Here is an 18352-nt window from a genome sequence, read left to right as displayed (position 1 = left end):
GCTCCCCACTGAGCAGAGAGCGTGATGCAGGGCTATATCCTAGGACCCAGGGATCAGACCTGAGCCGAAGGCAGACACTTAACCAACTGAGCCACCCTGGCACCCCATAGATTTCTAATATTCTAATGCATTCAAGCAGCGCCCAATATCCCCAAATAAATTTGTCATTAAGAAATTACTATTTTGAAAAAAAAAGAAAAGAAATTATCATTTTGGGAAGAAACAAGCAAAATTCTATCTAAACCAATAAAAAATATTGTATATAATAGGACATTGTTTTAAGACATACAGATCTTTATTGAAATGCATTTGGAAAATTTTAAATTGTTTTAAAATGCTATACTTTTGGCCTCCCCATTTATTCATAGATTTATATTATAAAAAGTAAACCAGCATAGCTCATGGACAATCTTATAAAGTCTCACACACATAGTCACATCACAAGCTTTAAAAAACAAGTTTCACAATTCGAAGTGTCTTGCCCTAATTATTTGCAAATACGAATTTTGAAAATCTGATCATCTTGATGCTAAAATGAAGGTAATGAGGGAGAATGTTGCTTTTAGAGAATAACATCGATTGTCCGAAACTAATTGCCTCAAATTGTGTGACTTCAAGACTCATTAATCTGGTTGTTCTAATAATCTAGGAGCCAATTTCAAAGACTGCTTTTCTTTTCATTCAGTTTAAGGTGCTTTATTAGGTAATTGGCATCCCCAAGCACCCTTTACTTTGGTTGTTATTCCTAAATTAAGATATTCTACATGCTCACATTTTATTTTATACTCATTTTGACACATTTACTTTGTTAGTATTTCTTTTTTTTAATTTAAAGATTTTATTTATTTATTTGACAGAGAGAGACACAGCGAGAGAGGGAACACAAGCAGAGGGAGGGGGAGAGGGAGAAGCAGGCTTCCCACTGAGCAGGGAGCCTGATGTGGGGCTTGAGACCAGGACCCTGGGATCATGACCTGAGCCGAAGGCAGATGCTTAACGACTGAGCCACCTAGGTGCCCCACTTTGTTACATACCCATAAATAATTTATTAAAGATGTTTTCTATAAATCAATTTATTAAAAATACCCACTCCATAAGAATATTAGTAGTAAATATTATATTTTAAAAGACTAATAGAATGTGGTTTCTTGATAAAAAATAAAAATTATGCTAATTTTTAGGAAAGCATATTATAGAAAATGATTTGGGTAAACTCAATAGGATAAATATATACTACAGAAAACATTCACATTAAGAAATAATTAAGATGTCATCTGTAATGGATACAAAGCACTTAAATACTTCTTCATTGGCAAGCTCTCTCATACTATTTCTGAAAGATCACTTACTACATCAATACCAAGGAACCAGCTGTTAACAAGATGATTTCTCATCAAACAGCAAGTACTACTGTATGTTAATAACAGAATGACTTTTTCAGGTTTTTGCAGTAGCTATTTCCCCATCTATCTTTTGTCTTTATTTTTAATTAAAATTTACCGATAAAGCAAAAAGGTATAGAGTATATGAATATAGCTATTTGTAATTGAAAAGATTTTTTTGTTTGTTTCAAGTTTTTATTCAAATTTTAGTTATTTAACATATAGTGTAATATTGGTTTCAGGAGTAGAATTTAGTGATTCATCACTTACTTTTAACACCCAGTGCTCATCCCAACAAGTGCCCTCCTTAATACCTATCACTCTTTTAGCTGATCCTCTGCCCCCCTCTCTCCTTCCATCCTCAGTTGGTTCTCTATAGTTAAGTCTCTTATGGTTTACTTCCCTCTCTTTTTTCTCCCTTCCTCTATGTTCATTGTTTTATTTCTTAAATTCCAGATATGAGTGAAATCATATGGTGGGTGCTTGTCTTTCTCTGACTTGTATTGCTTAGCATAATACATTCTGTCTCCATCCATGTCATTACAAATGGCAAGATGTCATTCTTTTTGATGGCTAATATTCCATTATATACCACCACTTTGTTTTTTTTGAGAGGGAGGGAGGGAGGAAGGGAAGAGGGAGAGAGAGTCTCAAGCAGGCTCCACATCCAGCACAGAGCCTAATACAGGATTGGATCTCAGGACACTGAGATCATGACCTGAGCCAAAATCAAGAGTTGGAAGCTTAACTGACTGAGCCACCCAGGGGCCCCTACCACATCTTCTTTATTCATTCATCAGTGGATGAACATTTGGGTTCTTCCATATTTTGGCTCTTGTTAATCATGCTGCGATAAACATCAGGGTGCATGTGCCCCTTTGAATCAGTGTTTTTGTATCCTTTGGGTAAATACCTAGTAGTGCAATTGCTGGGCTGTAGGATAGCTCTATTTTTAACTTTTTTGAGGAACCTCCATACTATTTTCCACAGTGGCTGCAGTAGTTTGCATTCCCACCTATAGTGTAAGAGGGTTCCCCTTTCTCCACATCCTCACCAACACCTGTTGTTTCCTGTGTTGTTAGTTTTAGTCATTCTGACAGGTGTGAGGTGGTATCTCTTTGTAGTTTTGATTTGTATGCAACTGAAAAGATTTACTAAATTTGACAGTGCTTACAAGCATTGTATTTTTTGTACAATTCGCTTTTGCATTCTGTCTACTATGACAGCTTCTAATGTTTAGGATAGTTTTTTTTTTTTCCCCCTCTTTTTGGTATTGTTACCTTTAAATACTGTCCATATTAATTCAATCATATTTAAGGTTAGAGAGTTCTGTACTACTCCTAGGATTTATGTCTCTATTAGAAATTTAAAATATTTGGTTTAAAAATGCATTATTTGCCATAACTTTGCATAGTTGTACACATATGTATGTGTATTGATGCGCACATGCAACACACATGACAGAAGTAGCCCAACTAGTTAATGATGAGTGGGATTATCATTTGCAATTTGAGGAAAAATTATTTACCTTTGAATACTTGTATTTCTAATTAAAGAAAACCTTCTGAAAAAAAATCATATCCATGTTTCTCTAATGTATATTAATTATAAATAATTGAAGAAAATAAACAAGAAATAACAAACTGTGTTGGAGGTACCCTTAGAGTGGTCTTCCACATTATTGAAAATAAAAGAGAGAACAGGAAAGCTATAAAATGAGAGCAAGAGAGAAAGAGAAAGCAGGATTTTTCTTGGTTTTCTGGGATTGGTATCCCAATTTTATTTACTGACCATTCCATCTGTATTTTCTGCAATATTCCACTAAAATATCACAAAATGTTAGGAAAATGACTGCTTCCAAATCTGAGGCAGAAAATATAGAAGATGAGCTTATGTATCAGTCTGGGTCTAATTGAGGGACAGGAAGCACACAATTATTTAAAAGGCAGAATATTAATATTAAGAATTATTAAGCTATAATAGGAGAGTAACTATAAAGATGTAGTGAGAACTCCAAAGAGTACTCGGGAGTTCAGTGAAATTATCCAAAGACACAGATGTGGAAGGGAAGCCCTCTCCCCAAGTCAAGCTTTAGATCTCCTTGGAGAATGTGTGGTTGCAGCATCTTGTTTTCAGGACAAAGGAGTTCACTGGGTTGCCTGGGTCAGAGCTAGTCCACATTCTCCAGCCAAGGAGAACAATCCTCCAAGGTGCAAGTATGTGGGTGGACAGAAGTGCAGACTGAGTTGGGAGGCCACTGGAGGTACAAAGCCTGATGCTCACAGCATCCATACCAGGAAGGCTGCAAGACCTCACCAGCACTGGGACGGAGCTGTATGGTTGCTGAGGGAATGTACCTTTGGGACGTTTGGGGCTACACCTGTGGCTGGATAAAGCACCACATACATCTTCACACTGACCAACTCTGCAGGATGAGAAAGGCAAAAATAAGCATGCTACACACAGGACCAGGAAGAGAAGACCTTTTCCTTCTTCAATGTTCATTCCATGCCTTCCTTTGACAAGGCTCAACACTGTATTCACAATAAGAGAAATGCTCTAAAGGAGCCAATCCATTATCAAATTATCACGGAACAGGTACTTTTTAAGGAGGTACTGAAGGATGAATGTGAAGCCAGAAAGCAGTAAATTAATAAGTGGCAAAGCCTAGAACATATTGCTGTACCAGAAATGATGAAAGCAATCAAAGACTAATAGGTCATGTCTAAAGTACACAGACACTGATACGAATGTCTGAAGATCTATTTTTCTTACCATTCTTTCCATTTACAATTCTTTTTGTGATGTAGATTGCTTACATTTTTTTCTTTTGTTTCTATTTGTGTATGAGTATGTACGTGTGGATAAGCACATGTATGCATGCCTTAAACTATATGGTGCCATGTTTTTTGAGCATCAGAGAGGCCTATTCCTTTGTAGAGTGTTGTGGGGAAGGAGAGAATGTAGGAGAAGAAAGAAGGACCTTCACTTTGGGATGTTTAATATAAACAAATTCACACCAAATTCCATCTTCCTTGGCACAAAGGCTCCCTCAGGTTTTGCTATTATGAAGTTTTATATTCCCTACTCTAACATTTTCTAGATTATTTTTTCATTTTAGCAATTTATTTGGGGGTATCTCAGGCCAGGAGGTGCATCATCGAAGGTTCCTCATTTCTCTACATTGCATTCACTTCTCATTCTTCAGTCCAGAGAAGAGATTCTTTCCTCTCTGCTTACATACCCAAATTTTCTGTTTATCTGGAGAAGTATATGCTGTTTCTGCATCTTTCCTTGGTTTAGTCAAGAATTCATACTATGTGACATGTATATTTCCCAATTTGTGTTTTGATGGTGTAGCCGCTTTCTTATTTTATTAATAGACTATTTATTCCTTATTTTTAAATAGAGTAAAATGCATTTCCTCTGAATGTCTAAACAGAATGCTCTTAATGTTTTGCTTATAGGCACCATTAAATTAAAAATATTTATGTTGTCCGCATAAAAACCATTTCAGTTACACAAGATATGCTTTATTATCTTTTAAAGCAAATATTTTTTGAGAGCTTATTCTATTAGGCTGTAATGTTCACACATTACTATCTAAGTTTTAGGAATGAGTAAGAGATTAAGAGTACTTCTGAAAGTTTTTAATGTCACTCTGGGAGGTATATATTGACATTAGGTGCTTGGTTTCAACTGTACTTGAAGGAAGCCTATCAAGTAAATTTCAAACCAGAAATTACAGCCCAACTCAATCTGATTCCACATGTAACATCTGAGGAAACATGGTACAAACAATGACAATCCAGGAGCTATGGTAACCTCAACATTCACCCACTAAATAAGGCATCACCCACCATGTGTCAGGAAGAAAATATCTATGGTAATGTTGGATATCTTGGCAGCACTCAAATAATCTGTACACTGATTTCAATTCATAAATCACAGCATCTGTAGCAATGTGAGTGGGAATTTTTGGATTCCCCTTGGATTGGAATGGAGGAACATTATAGGTAGCCAAGTGGTGTATCATTTTTTTCAGATACTTATAGACCTTGGACAAACTTCTAAATTTGATAGTGACATCTATGAGTCCCTTGACTTATTTGATGATTTGTGGCCTTCCTCCTTAAAGGACACTGATTATGAAATAGCACTACCCAGTGTGATTTATTCTGCGTTTGAGCTATGCATCTCCCAGAAAGGAGGTGAAATTCAGTTGTATTGATTTCATTTTTATTTTTGCCCTTAAAATTGTAGGTGTAATTAATTTATTAGTACAAAAATTAAAAAGAAAACTTTTTCTATTTGTTTTTGTATTATGCAAATAATCTAAGGATGGCTAGTCTTTATAATTATCAGGGCATAGTTAAAATAAGCATCATCTTGGAGATAGATACAAATTATAATCCTCGCTCCCTCATAAGCTATATGATGTTGAAAGAGTTACCTAAACTTTTCGAGGCATAATATACACATCTGTAAAATTATAAAAAGTATAGCATGTCATAGATTTCCCTAGAGCTTTGTTTGTAAACTCTGAGCAAGTCACACAAAAACTCCGTGCCACTACATCCAATAGATATCTTTCTTCCTCAGCAAAGTTCAACTCTCAATATGTCTTTAAATTTTGTTGCATCAAAATTAATATTTGAGTTTCTTTTTGAGCAGTTCTACCTATTTTTAAAGATTGTTATTTCATTTTTTTTATTCTTCGAAGTATTCCTGATAAGGAAATATTAACTTATTATTAAATAAGTAAACTAATCTTTCCTTCAATTACTGAATGGGCACATTCTATAAATCTAGGATACATTCTAGGAACTTAGTGGTATGATCCTTTTTATGCCTTGAGCATTGTGCTATTTTATCATCTTACAAATCATTTCATCATTACTCATAAACATCTCCTAATGTCCTTTTAAAAGACTTACATGAAACTTGTAAGATGAATGGCCTAGAAAGATGATATAATAATGAAATAAATCTTCCCCACTGCATCATTCTCCTCTTCCTCTCTTTAAATGTGTTGCTTAAAGTATTACATCATCGTTCAAAAAGATATTAAAAAACTGATACACTATCTTTTTAGTTTGATTCTATTTTTTCTTTAAAAACAGTTGAAAATTCAAGATTTTTCATTTTACATTCATAATGCTAGAGGGAAAAAAATGACAGAGGAAGTAATTTCACAGTAGTGTGTGAATAGAAGATGAAAACCAAAAGCAGAAACCAGCACTATAGACTCAAGATGATGGTGAAACTGATCATGTAAAAAAACGTTTGAGATAGAGTCTTCAGATGAAGATAAGACAGATGAATATTCTCAAAATCAAGAATCAGCAAATGAACAATATGATTTTAAGGATAAAGGAAAAATATAGTAATCATCCTTTTAGTCACTCAACAGGAAGGACTTCATCACACGATATTTTGCGATAAGAATCTGGGCTGTTCTGTTTTGCTAAAAATAAATGTGACAGTATTTTTTCATCTTTTATAAATGTTTTGCACCAAAATCTACTTGATTTATCTTGCAAATGGAAAACTGCTGAAGGCAGAATGTATCTAAATGTCACCGGAAGGAAGGGAATGCAATAGGATTTTTCTTTTTAACTAGATTGATTATTATTTGCTGTTTATAAATCTAAAGATTAAATGCTTTGCAATCATGGAGCAAAGAAGACAGCCATTCCTTCTTCAACAAAAATATGAGCTGTAAAGGATATTTTAAACTTCTCAAAGTGTTACATACTGACAAGTACGTATTTGGCAGGTTTACATTTTTGTTAACATTTGACAAAGAGGACCATACCTTTCCCCTTAGCCTGACTCAATTTTAGACAGGTTTCTTCTGGACTAGAAGCTCCTGACCTCCATTTTCCCTGACCAATTACAAGAGACATTTTCTCATGGCAAATTCTTTCTTTGCCCTTTTGTAATGTAGATAGATCTCCCAAACTCTTTCAATTTTGTGAGGCAGAATGGTCTTTCTCAAAAGCCTGAACACCATCCTTTTGACATGTAGACATCAAGCAAGATAGGACCCCTATCAGGCAGTGTCTATGGGAGGGTAGGACCCTAACTTCTCTAAGAGCCAGTTACACAGCTGGCCTAATCACACCAACCTCCCCCTCCCCACACGTGTTTTCCAGTACTTTTTCACTAGCTCAGCCCAGCATTTAAAAACTCTCCTGAACTTTGTTTCAGCAGAGTTAAGTTCACTTGTCTCCCCTATTGCAATGGTCTTACCTTTATTGCAATAATCTGAATAACATCTTCCTTGCCATTCCTAACAAGTGCCCAGTACAATTTCTCTTTGCCACATTTTAGTCAAGTTGTTTTGCACTGTCATTTTATTTATATAGCTGTGAATGACTTACAAAATTACATATTTTTAAAGAGTAAATTTGACCATATGGTAAACCGTGAGGATGATTTTTTTTTTTTTTCTTTCCTGGAATAGTGGGAATTCAGTCTATTGACACGTCCTCCTCAAGAACTGTTGCATTCATGTGTGTCCACATCAAAACTCTTCTTTCTCTCCTACAGTACTGGTCCCACCTACTCAGTCTACTCTGCAGGCTTCTCTTTCTTTACCGAATCCTTAAATAATGCTATTCCCAAAGGTTCTGTCCTATGTTCTTTCATAGTCTCACTTTTTATTTTCTTCCTGGGTGACATTACATATACTACAAATATTACCTACAAATATTCTAGTAAGTTTAAAATCTTTATTGTTAAATTCAAGAGGATCTTTTCTTTTCTACTTTTACCTGATCTGTAAGCAGCAAATAAAACAGATAATAACCCCCTCCTCCTTGGAATACTTTTTTGTTTTGTTTTGTTTTGTTTTGTTTCTATGTTACCATACTCTCCTGGTTTGCTCCTTGCAAATTTTATTTCCTACTGTTTTTCGACCCCCAAACACTAATACTGGAGTATCTGGGTCTCAGTCTTTAGACTGATTCTTGTCTCCATCCATGCTCTCTCTTTAAGGGATCTCATCACACTGCAACATTTTAAATATCACCTACAAGGCTAAAAATTTCACATGTATATCGCTAGAGAATTATAGAAAAAATACTCTTCAAGAACTACTGTCTTCATACTCTGTTCATTTATTCAACTAGTTATTATTGGGAACCACAGTGCCTGTTGTCAAGAATATAAAAATAAACCCATTCATTGTTCACAACTATCTTGGAATCTAGAAAACACGTGAAACTAGAAATGACTCATTCCGAAAATATGTAAGATCTATTCAAACTACGGATAGAGAGGCAACAAAATATAATGGTCACATGCATGGATTCTGATGCCAGCACTTGGGATAAAATATCTCTCTGTCTTTACTTAAGAAATAACAACTTCCCTGGGCCTCAGTTTATTCACCTGGAAAATGAGGCATATGATATATTTCCCTCACAATTTTTTTTTGAGAATTTTTGAGAATTGATTTAATATTTATAATGTTGCTAGAATCATGCCTGGGACCATGTGAATATATATTTGTTTAAAACAGTTTGATTATGTGGCATGTGAGTTCAGTTTTGCAGTGTAGTTAAAATTCCAATAGGAATCAACAGGCGCATTTCAGGAAGAAGGGTTGATATGAACAAATTATAGAAACTAATTTATATTTTGAAAGACAAGCAATTCAGAGTGTGAATAGGAAATAATATATATATATATATGTGTGTGTGTGTGTGTATGTATACAATGTGTGTATATGTATGTGTATATATGTGTGTGTGTGTGTGTGTGTGTGTGTGTGTATAAAAGCAAGATATACACAATTGTGACCAAATTAAAGAGAGTGATAAATACCAGGCTGTTAGTTTTGTACTTTTCTGTGCTGGTATTGGAAAATCCATTGAAGTTTTTGAGCAATGAAGTCAGAAAACTGCTGTAGGAAATGTCATCTGCTCTGCCCTTTGCTGTGAATTCATCTCTGCCTAATGCCCAAAGCCTCCTGTGATCATGGTGTCACTGTTAGTGAGCAGAAAGTAGGACAAAAATTCTCATTCTCAAAAAAGAGAGTATTCCACAATATTACAAATGCACTGACCTCTGAGTTCTTGCCTATGAGCCAGAATCTGTGAAAAGAATGAATGATCCACTGAGTCAGTAAAGATCTGAGTGGATTCTAAAGCAATCAATAGTGGAGGGAGCTAGTTCCTACTAGAAATGTAGATTTCCATCTTTTCACATGATACAAAAGTTGAAAAAGGTTATTATAAACATGATTAATTAGAGTTGTTATAAATAACTTGAGGAGTTAGAATAAAAGCTCCAATGTAATCAACAGAGTGAGGTAGCAGCGTCCTTAGACGTGTTTACCACATAGGGCCAGGGCGCTGGTCTCAAGTCTCTCATATAAACGTGCTGGTTCCCAAATCTTCTGCCCATCTCAGCCCAGATAAGAACACATTGAACATGCAACTTTATTGGGTAAGTGGACTTACCACCCAGGACATTGATAAAAATAAGTGTATAGTAAATTAAGCCTATTTTTTTAAGTTTGGAAGTAGGTTGTCTAATCCGGCAGGGGTGGGGGGGTGCACTTGGAATACATCCATGTTTATGCAAAGTGTATAAAATATTTAAATTTGACATATATAATTCTAATAACTATAATTATATAGTTTATATAATTATAATAATATATATTATATATAATTATAATAATTATAAAATACAAGTCATCTTAAATATGTAATGTAATATGTAGATTTAGAAAATTGTGAGATAACTTATTTCCAAAATTATTTTAATTTTAAGCTTATTATATTTGTTGATGTATCAGATAGACAGATATGTTTGAAAAGTTTGAGAACATCAGATATGTTAAATTTCTAAGTATATAATCTATTTATAATTCCAAGTTCAAAGAAATGTTTAAAGCCAGTTTCTATAGGAGTTGTGGGTAGCAGGTCATTTGCATTCTGTTTTTGTGATTCCTTTATACCATATTGTCTGTCCATAGGCTTCTAAATTAATCTGGTTTTAGATCTAGGGGGCAGTGCCACATGGTGGAGATTCTCTGAAAGTTTTATATTAACCTTTTACTTTATCAAAAACCCTGGGTCCTAACCAATTCAAATTAAGTTGCTTAAGTTTAAATTCATTTGTATATTTATTATAATTTTATTATTATTTTAAACTTAGGAAATGCTTATAGGCAATATTTCAGAATTATTTCTGAAATAAATACGGCCAAATAAATTTCACAAGACATTTTAAGAGCTACTAATCATTCCCATTATGTTACAGTTGAATATCCTATAACAATCCAGGTATACTTCATTCTTAAAATATGCCTATTTCTTACCATAGTAAGTCTTTGAAAATAAAGCAAAATGTTGGCTACTATTATTTATTGGTAGAAAATTAGAAGTTCCATTTTTGTAAAATCCAAATTGTCTTCAACTAGCTTCATTGATAAATTCACTTCTATTGAGAATAATTGATTTCATAGTAAATATATATATATTCCTATATATACATATATACACGCATACATAACACACATTCAGTATTCTGAAAACTAGTTTATATATCTTTAAAAATGTTTTATGACATGTAATAAGCTTCTACGATTTCAAATGATACCTAAGAAAAATTTTAATGTACTGGAACTGAAAACAAAGAACAATCTACTTTAAGCTTTACATTTTACAGAAGAAAAAAGTGAGCTCCACAAGAGAAAATGTATGAAATAAATTGTGAAGTAAAAATAAATGAAGAAAGAAAGAAAGGAAGAAAGAAAGAAAGAAAGAAAGAAAGAAAGAAAGAAAGAAAGAAAGAAAGAGAAAGAAAGAAAGAAAGAAAAAGAAAAGAAAGGAAGGAAAGAAAGAAAAGGAGGGAGGGAGGGAAGGAATGAAGGAAGAAAGGGAAAAATTAATTGTGAAGTAATGGTGATGTGTTTCAAAATAAGTCTGCTCTCTATTCTCTACATATCTAGTAATTCATTTGACATTAGGTTTCTTTTATGTTGATATGTCTGATACAGTAGTTATAAGCTATAGAAAAAATTCCAGCTCATTCTCTTCATGTTTATGTTTATATATTATGTTTCCTTGTGCCATGATGAATGAAAAAATAAAAATTAACTGAAATGTGATTACTTATTCTATTGAATTGCCAAAAAAAGAACTTTTCTTTATTGTATTGGCAAAGTATAAAAGATTTACTATGAATACCCAGTGTTAGCAGATGTTTCAAACATTTGAGGAATTTGAAAGTGGAAAGCTTGAAGCTTACATTTTATTTTTTTAAAAAGAAATTTAAATTATACAGAACTCACAACATAAAAGCAGTAATTGATATAGTTAAAAGAAGCTTATTTTTATCATTTCAAAATGAGAGGAATTATAGCAAAAGTTATTATATATAATATATGGCAATGTTTAGTTAGCAATTTATTGCAGATCCTTACCTGACCAGAGCCTGCATTTTCACAAACATATGTGTCATAGTATTCAGAGAACTCGGGAGCATGATCATTAACATTAAGAACTTGTACATACACAGGAACTGCAGAAATCTGTTGCACATTGTCTGCAAATTGAATAAACAGAATGAAAATAAAGAATGTTAATGCTGTCTTTAGGGGGGACAATTAAAAGGTCATGAAAATTGCATTAGAGACTCTGTGGCATATTTCTTTTTTCCTTGAATAAAAGCTACCTGAGTATAGAATCTCTATATCAATCATATATTTATCAAGAGTACAGCCTAGGAAAAAATGTTCTCAACACATTCAACTCAGCCAATACTTATCAAGTGCTTTTACCTTGCTATAGACTACAGATAGAGCTGATGAGGAAAAGTAATGAAAAAGATGGTCAGGTTCGGGGATACCTTCCTAAAATCCAGCAACTGTTGGATATATGTATATTAATGCATTTAATTCATTTAATAATGAATTATTATCCTCCCTAACTTTGCTGATAAAAACATTGCGAATTTAGTTCCACAAATTACAGATAAATGGCTGGTCTAAGGTTATAGCTGAAGTAGAAAGGGCAGTTTAAGAAGCCAGCAATAAGTGCTCCTAATGATGACATTGTTTGGTACAATTTTTAAAAATAAAAACAGAGATTAAGGATCTAAATAAATTTTAAAATAAAATAAACAAATCTAGGTAAAGTTTTACGTATACATTTTAGTTGGGAGGATTTTTTTGTGAGCCAAGAAATACAGAAACTATGAAGAAATGGGAAGCTATGGTTAAATACATTTTAAAATGCTGCCCTCCACACCCCCCCCCCCAAAAAAAACAAGTAAAAAAAGCCACAACAACAAGAAGATACCAGTGATCTGGAAAAATGTTTGCATCAGAAGATGAAATTTTAATAGCTCTAGTTTACAAATTCTGACAGTTGACATGAAAAAAACAATTTGGGGAAATAATCACAAACCTGAAATTCATGGATGAGAAAATTCAAATGATCAATGCCAGTTTTTCAACCTCGTCACTATTGATATTTTGGACTAGATAATTCTTTTTGTTTCAGGAGGCTCTTCCGTGCACTGTAGGATGCTTAGCAGCATCCCTAACTTCCAGTAACTAAATGCCAATAGCATTCCCCATACTAGTTGTGACCATCAAAATTGGCTTCAGACATTGTCAAAGGTATTAGGAGGCAAAATTGCCCACATCTGAAACATGCTGCTCTATCAGAATATTCACACACACTCTGGCTCACCAGAAGTGCAGATAATGATGACTTAGTCTGTGGGTTCTGTGTTAAATATGAAAAACAGAGACAGTGATGGTGGAGTACTGAGAAATAGCAGGGATGTAAACCTTTTCTGGAACCTAATCTGGTAGTAGACAGTAAGAGATAAGCTAGACATATCTTTGACCCCGTAATTCCTTTGGGAAACCTATGCTACCGTCCAAGCCACTAGTATATGCAGAGAGTATGTGTCCAATTTACTTATTCTAGAATTTTTTTTCATCTCAAATAACTGAAAATAACCCAAATGCATATCAAAAGGGAACTGAGAAATAAATTACAACCACACTATGAAATTGTGTGTGCTTATTAAAAATGAATGAGCTAACGTAATAAACATATGAATATGGTGAGCTTTAAAAATAGATTTTAATCTTGATCCTCAATTTGATAAAAACGCTTAACTACCATCTCAGTTGCCTCTGCAAAATGGAAAAGATACTAGTAACCAACCTTATAAGAGCTGTTATAAAGATTAAATTAATTAAAACATATAAAGCATTTATAAGATTACTTAGGGTATACATAAGCAATAAATATTAAATATTATTATTTTATTTATCTATTAATCAGCAGTGATACACACGGCATTTTGCGAAATGATAAAAAAAGCAAGTTGCCCCATAATATATTGTGTATTTGCATATCATTATTTTAAATGGTTTTTTTAATTCAAAAAATGGTGTGGGAAGGTACATACAATTAAAGAGTGAGGAGAGGAAGGTTTCTTTGTTGTTTTGATGACTTTATAATATCCTGTTCTTATGTTATTGCAAAAGCATTATATTTGCAATTGTAATTTGTATGGGCAAATACATAAAAAAAAAAAAGGCTTAATTATCTCTGTTGAAAATAAGGGAAAAGATTTTCCCTCTTTCCTCTTCTTAAAGCATTTACTTTAGGAAACTTGTAATTTAAGTTCTCTCTCTATTTTTTTTAATGTATATAAACCTTTTAAAAACTGAATAAATGTCAACTTCACAACCCAGCTTGTCTTTCTCAAGTACTGGGAGCCAACTCTTTGAAATATAATTATCAAGGAAAATGACACTCCTTTCTCCCAGTTTCTGTTGGAGGATAGGAGCCTTGTTTCAGCAAAGGCTTTGACCAAAATTCAAAACTACTTCTTGTCATAAAAATCTGAGAAATTTAGTTTTCCTTTGGATAAAGTCAGTTAACAAAAACAGAGTGCATTATGTGTGACACATGGTGTTAAGTCTCCCTACTTGAAGGCTAGCACTTGGTTACCATGAGAACATGATGCTTGATTTTATAATAGGGTGAAATTTCTTTCTGACTTGGAAATCTCAACAGATTCCTGTAATGCACATCAAATTCTGTTTGAATGCTTTTCAATTATAAAACTGTTTTCTCTCCATTCCACTATTATGGAGTTGTTTTTCTGGGGTGGGAAGAGCCTGTTTCTAATTGTTTTTCCAATAAATAGCAGTTGCAATTATGACAGAAATTTTAATTTCCAATTGATTAAGAATTATAATTTGCAAGGTTTATTACATACCAAAAAATCTGGCCTTTAGTATTTATCATCTTAAGACCTATCGTAAGAATTATCATCTCGAGACTCTTCTCTATTGTGTTATGCTTAGGATGAAAACAGATAAATAAAACATTAAGATATAGCTATTTCTAGAGATTTCAAGATAGAATTATTCAAAAATTAAGGCTTATATTTTTTATGGCTTACACATATAATATATACCCACAGAACAACTTTTTGCTTAAGTAATTAAAACGGAGAAAGTATTTCACACACAAATACTTTAAAAAATAGTAAGAAATTCATTTAAAGTTTTTATATTTTTCCTGGAAAATCTGTTTAAATTTAAGTTTAAATTAAAATTGTTATGACTGTACAAAACATACATATGTTTTCACAGCTTCATTTAAAAGTAGTTAGTAGTTTTATTCACTTAGCTGGCATGCTGATAAATAGCTTGGTGCTTAATTTGGGAAAGTTTCCAGGAAAGAGACTGAATACAATGAACTTCATTTCCTGGGGAAACAAATGTTAAAATGGAACATCTCTTTCCTATAATCAGCATAACTGTTACACAAAAGTTTCAAGTTATTCACCTTGTGCGGCAAGTGTTTGTAACAATTTTGTGATTCTCAGTTTTCCACCATTCAGGTTGTTTGTTCATATTACTATTGAGACCTGTATGGTCAAAAATTTTTTTTAAAGATTTATTTATTTATTTTAGAGAGAGAGAAGGAGAGAGAGAGCAGAGGGAGAGAATCTCAAGCAGACTCCCTGCAGCGCAGAGTCCAACTTGGGGCTCCATCCCAGGACCCTGAGATCATGACCTGAGCTGAATCCAAGAATCAGACACTTAACCAAGTGAGCCACCCAGGCACCCCTCAAGCAATTATTTTTGATACTGATACCACATTAATAAGAAATTGGCACATACAAATATTTTCTCCAAAATTGTTCTAAAATGAGTTAATGATGTGAAACAAGAAAAAATCCCATGGTGATGGGTATTAAAGAGGGCGTGTATTGAATGGAGAACTGGGTGTTACACATAAACAATGAATCACGGAACACTACATCAAAAACTAATGATGTAATATATGAGAATTAACATAACATAATAAAATAAAATTAAAGAAAAAAGTGAATCCTAAAAAAAAAAAAAAAGAAAGATAATGGTAATTACAGAACTCCTGGCATGGCATTTATGTTGCCATTCACTGTGATGGATGTACGTTAATCAACCTGTCGATTCCAAAATATATAACGAGTATTAAAAAAAAAATCCCAGAGAGAAAAAGTACATGAAAATTGGTTACTTGGTGTTAAAAAAGTTTCTTCTAACCAATTTTTCTTAAACTGAAACAAAAAAATTCAAAAAATCTTCCCAATGATGAGTTAAATATACACTAACTTTGTGGCTTTCTGAAAATGTTTATCTAATTATATTTTATTTTGGAATTTCATTCCCCATACTGTAATTTTTCAGCTTTATAATAAAAATAATAGTGGGAATATCATCTCTTTTATCTAAAAATACTATTTTTAATTCTAAGAAAACTGATCTAAAATGCCAGGAGCAGAACAGCATGAACTGTATAATTCCTGTACTTGATAACATTTCTAATCACTTATTTCTGAAACAGTGATTAACTTCTAAGTATTAAATTCTGTGTAAAATAAATATATTCAGTTTATTTTCAGTTTGCCTTTCACAGGCATTTACAAGTTTGTTTTCCTTGACTGCATTTTTAATCTTCTTTTATTTATAAATTATTATTATTATTGTCATTATTTTAAAGATTTATTTATTTATTTGAGAGAGAATGAGGGTGAGCACATGTGAGCATGGGCCGGGGGGATGGGTGGCAGAGGGAGTGAGAGAGAGAGAATCTCCAGCAGACTCCCTGTTGAATGAGGAGCCCCATGCTGGGCTGGATCCCAGGACCCTGAGATCATTACCTGAGCAGAAATCAAGAGTCAGATGTTTCACCAACTGAGCCACCCAGGCATCCCTATAAATTATTTGTTTTATTATAATACTCTATAATCCACAAAATTTTAAGTTTATAAATTTACTAAATTGATAATTTTTGCATCAAGTGACCAACTTCAATGTTGATCTAATCACATTTTATGAAATTCTGTATCTAAAATTACATATCTATTAAACTTCTTGTTTTATTCTATTTTGTCCCTTGAATTCACTTTGAAACCTTATTTACTTGTTTTTCCTCAAAAGAATTAAAATGTTTTCAAGTCCACTAATTTGTTGTTTTTATTTTTTATTTTTTTAAGATTTATTATTTATTTCAGAAGGAGAAGGAGAGAGCATGCATGAGCAGGGGGAGGGAGAGAATTCTCAAGCTGACTTGCCTGCTGAGTGTGGAGCCTGTGGGGTTTGATCCCAGGATCCTGAGATCTTTACCTGAGCCAAAACCTGGAGCCAGATGCTCAACTGACTATGCCACCCAGGTGACCCTAATTTATTGTTTTTAAATGTTTACATGTGTTTTATTTTGCTATCTTCAAATATAAAACAATTATTATAATATAAATATATTCTGGCTTTAAAGTTTCAAGAGAAAATTTATTTTTAAAAATGTCTTTTTTAAAGATTTTTATTTATTACAGAGAGAGAGCACGTGCGTGCACATGCACATGCATGCACATATGTGTGTGGGGGGCGGAGAGACAGAGGGAGAGAAACTTCAAGCCGACTCCCCACTGAGTGTGATCCCAGTCAGGGCTTGATCACATGACCTATGAGACCATGACCTGAGCCAAAATCACGAGCCAGATGCCTAACCGACTGAGCCACCCAGGCATTCCCCCCCCCCAAAAAAACCATGCTATTAACATACTTTTGCACAATAGGACACTGTTCTTCAAAATCTATTCAAAAAGGTAATCATCTCCTAAACTCCCCTTCAATGACTATAACGTCACCAGCCACACATGATTTCATCAACAAATGAACATGGACAAACAATAGCAACAGAATGCGATGAGCACACCTCAGAGCAGAGTCAGAACATGTATCAGAGGAGAATTTAGCTAATGTACTTATAGAGATTATCAGGTGTTTGGCTCTGAGGAGGTCACACAACATGAACTGATTCAAACATTACGTTTGAGTCACTAATTGAAATACCTTTGTAATTAAACTTTATTTTTAAAGAGAAAAATAGAAAAATGAAACTTCGTTAAGATTATTGTGCATATATTTAAACCAGAAAACACCAGAAGCAAGTATCATTTCTCATATTCTCAGTAAGAAACAGTGTGGCATAGGATTAAGACAGGCTTTGGAATCAGATACAATTGTGATCAGTCCCTGGCTTCATCACTTAGGAGCTGGGCAAATAAACTGCCTAAGTGTCAAATTCATCTTCTCTGAAACAGAAATAACGTTTGCTTCAAATCTGTATTAAGAGCTATAAAAATGCTACTAACTGTAGAATTTTACACAAAGTATATAGGCATATATATACTTTCATAATCATACACATATTTATATGCAATAAAAGAAATCTATTTAATAACATGTAATTCCTGAAAACTCACCAATACTCACAACAGCTTGCAAAATATGTATTTTATAAACAAATATCTAAAAATACAAGAAGTGACAAAGCTAGAATTTTTTTCCCCTGTGAATCACAAACGGTATCCAGTTTTTATTGTCGTTGTTGTATCTTTATTTTCCTCAGTATATACACCAT

General features: G+C 33.4%; 1 protein-coding gene across 1 annotated transcript in view; it reads right to left on the bottom strand.

The window, feature by feature from the left end:
• Positions 1 to 18352, bottom strand: part of CDH19 (cadherin 19) — a 72528-nt gene that overhangs the window by 18240 nt on the left and 35936 nt on the right. The window contains exon 8 of the mRNA XM_021686407.1: positions 11827 to 11948. Within this exon, the coding sequence (XP_021542082.1) occupies positions 11827 to 11948 (122 nt within the window). The remainder of the gene's footprint in view (positions 1 to 11826; positions 11949 to 18352) is intronic.

The sequence above is a fragment of the Neomonachus schauinslandi genome, chromosome 14, assembly GCF_002201575.2.
Source record: "Neomonachus schauinslandi chromosome 14, ASM220157v2, whole genome shotgun sequence".
NCBI classification, from domain to species: domain Eukaryota; kingdom Metazoa; phylum Chordata; class Mammalia; order Carnivora; family Phocidae; genus Neomonachus; species Neomonachus schauinslandi.
Note: the sequence above shows the minus strand (reverse complement) of the source record. Positions and strands in the feature narration are given on the sequence as shown.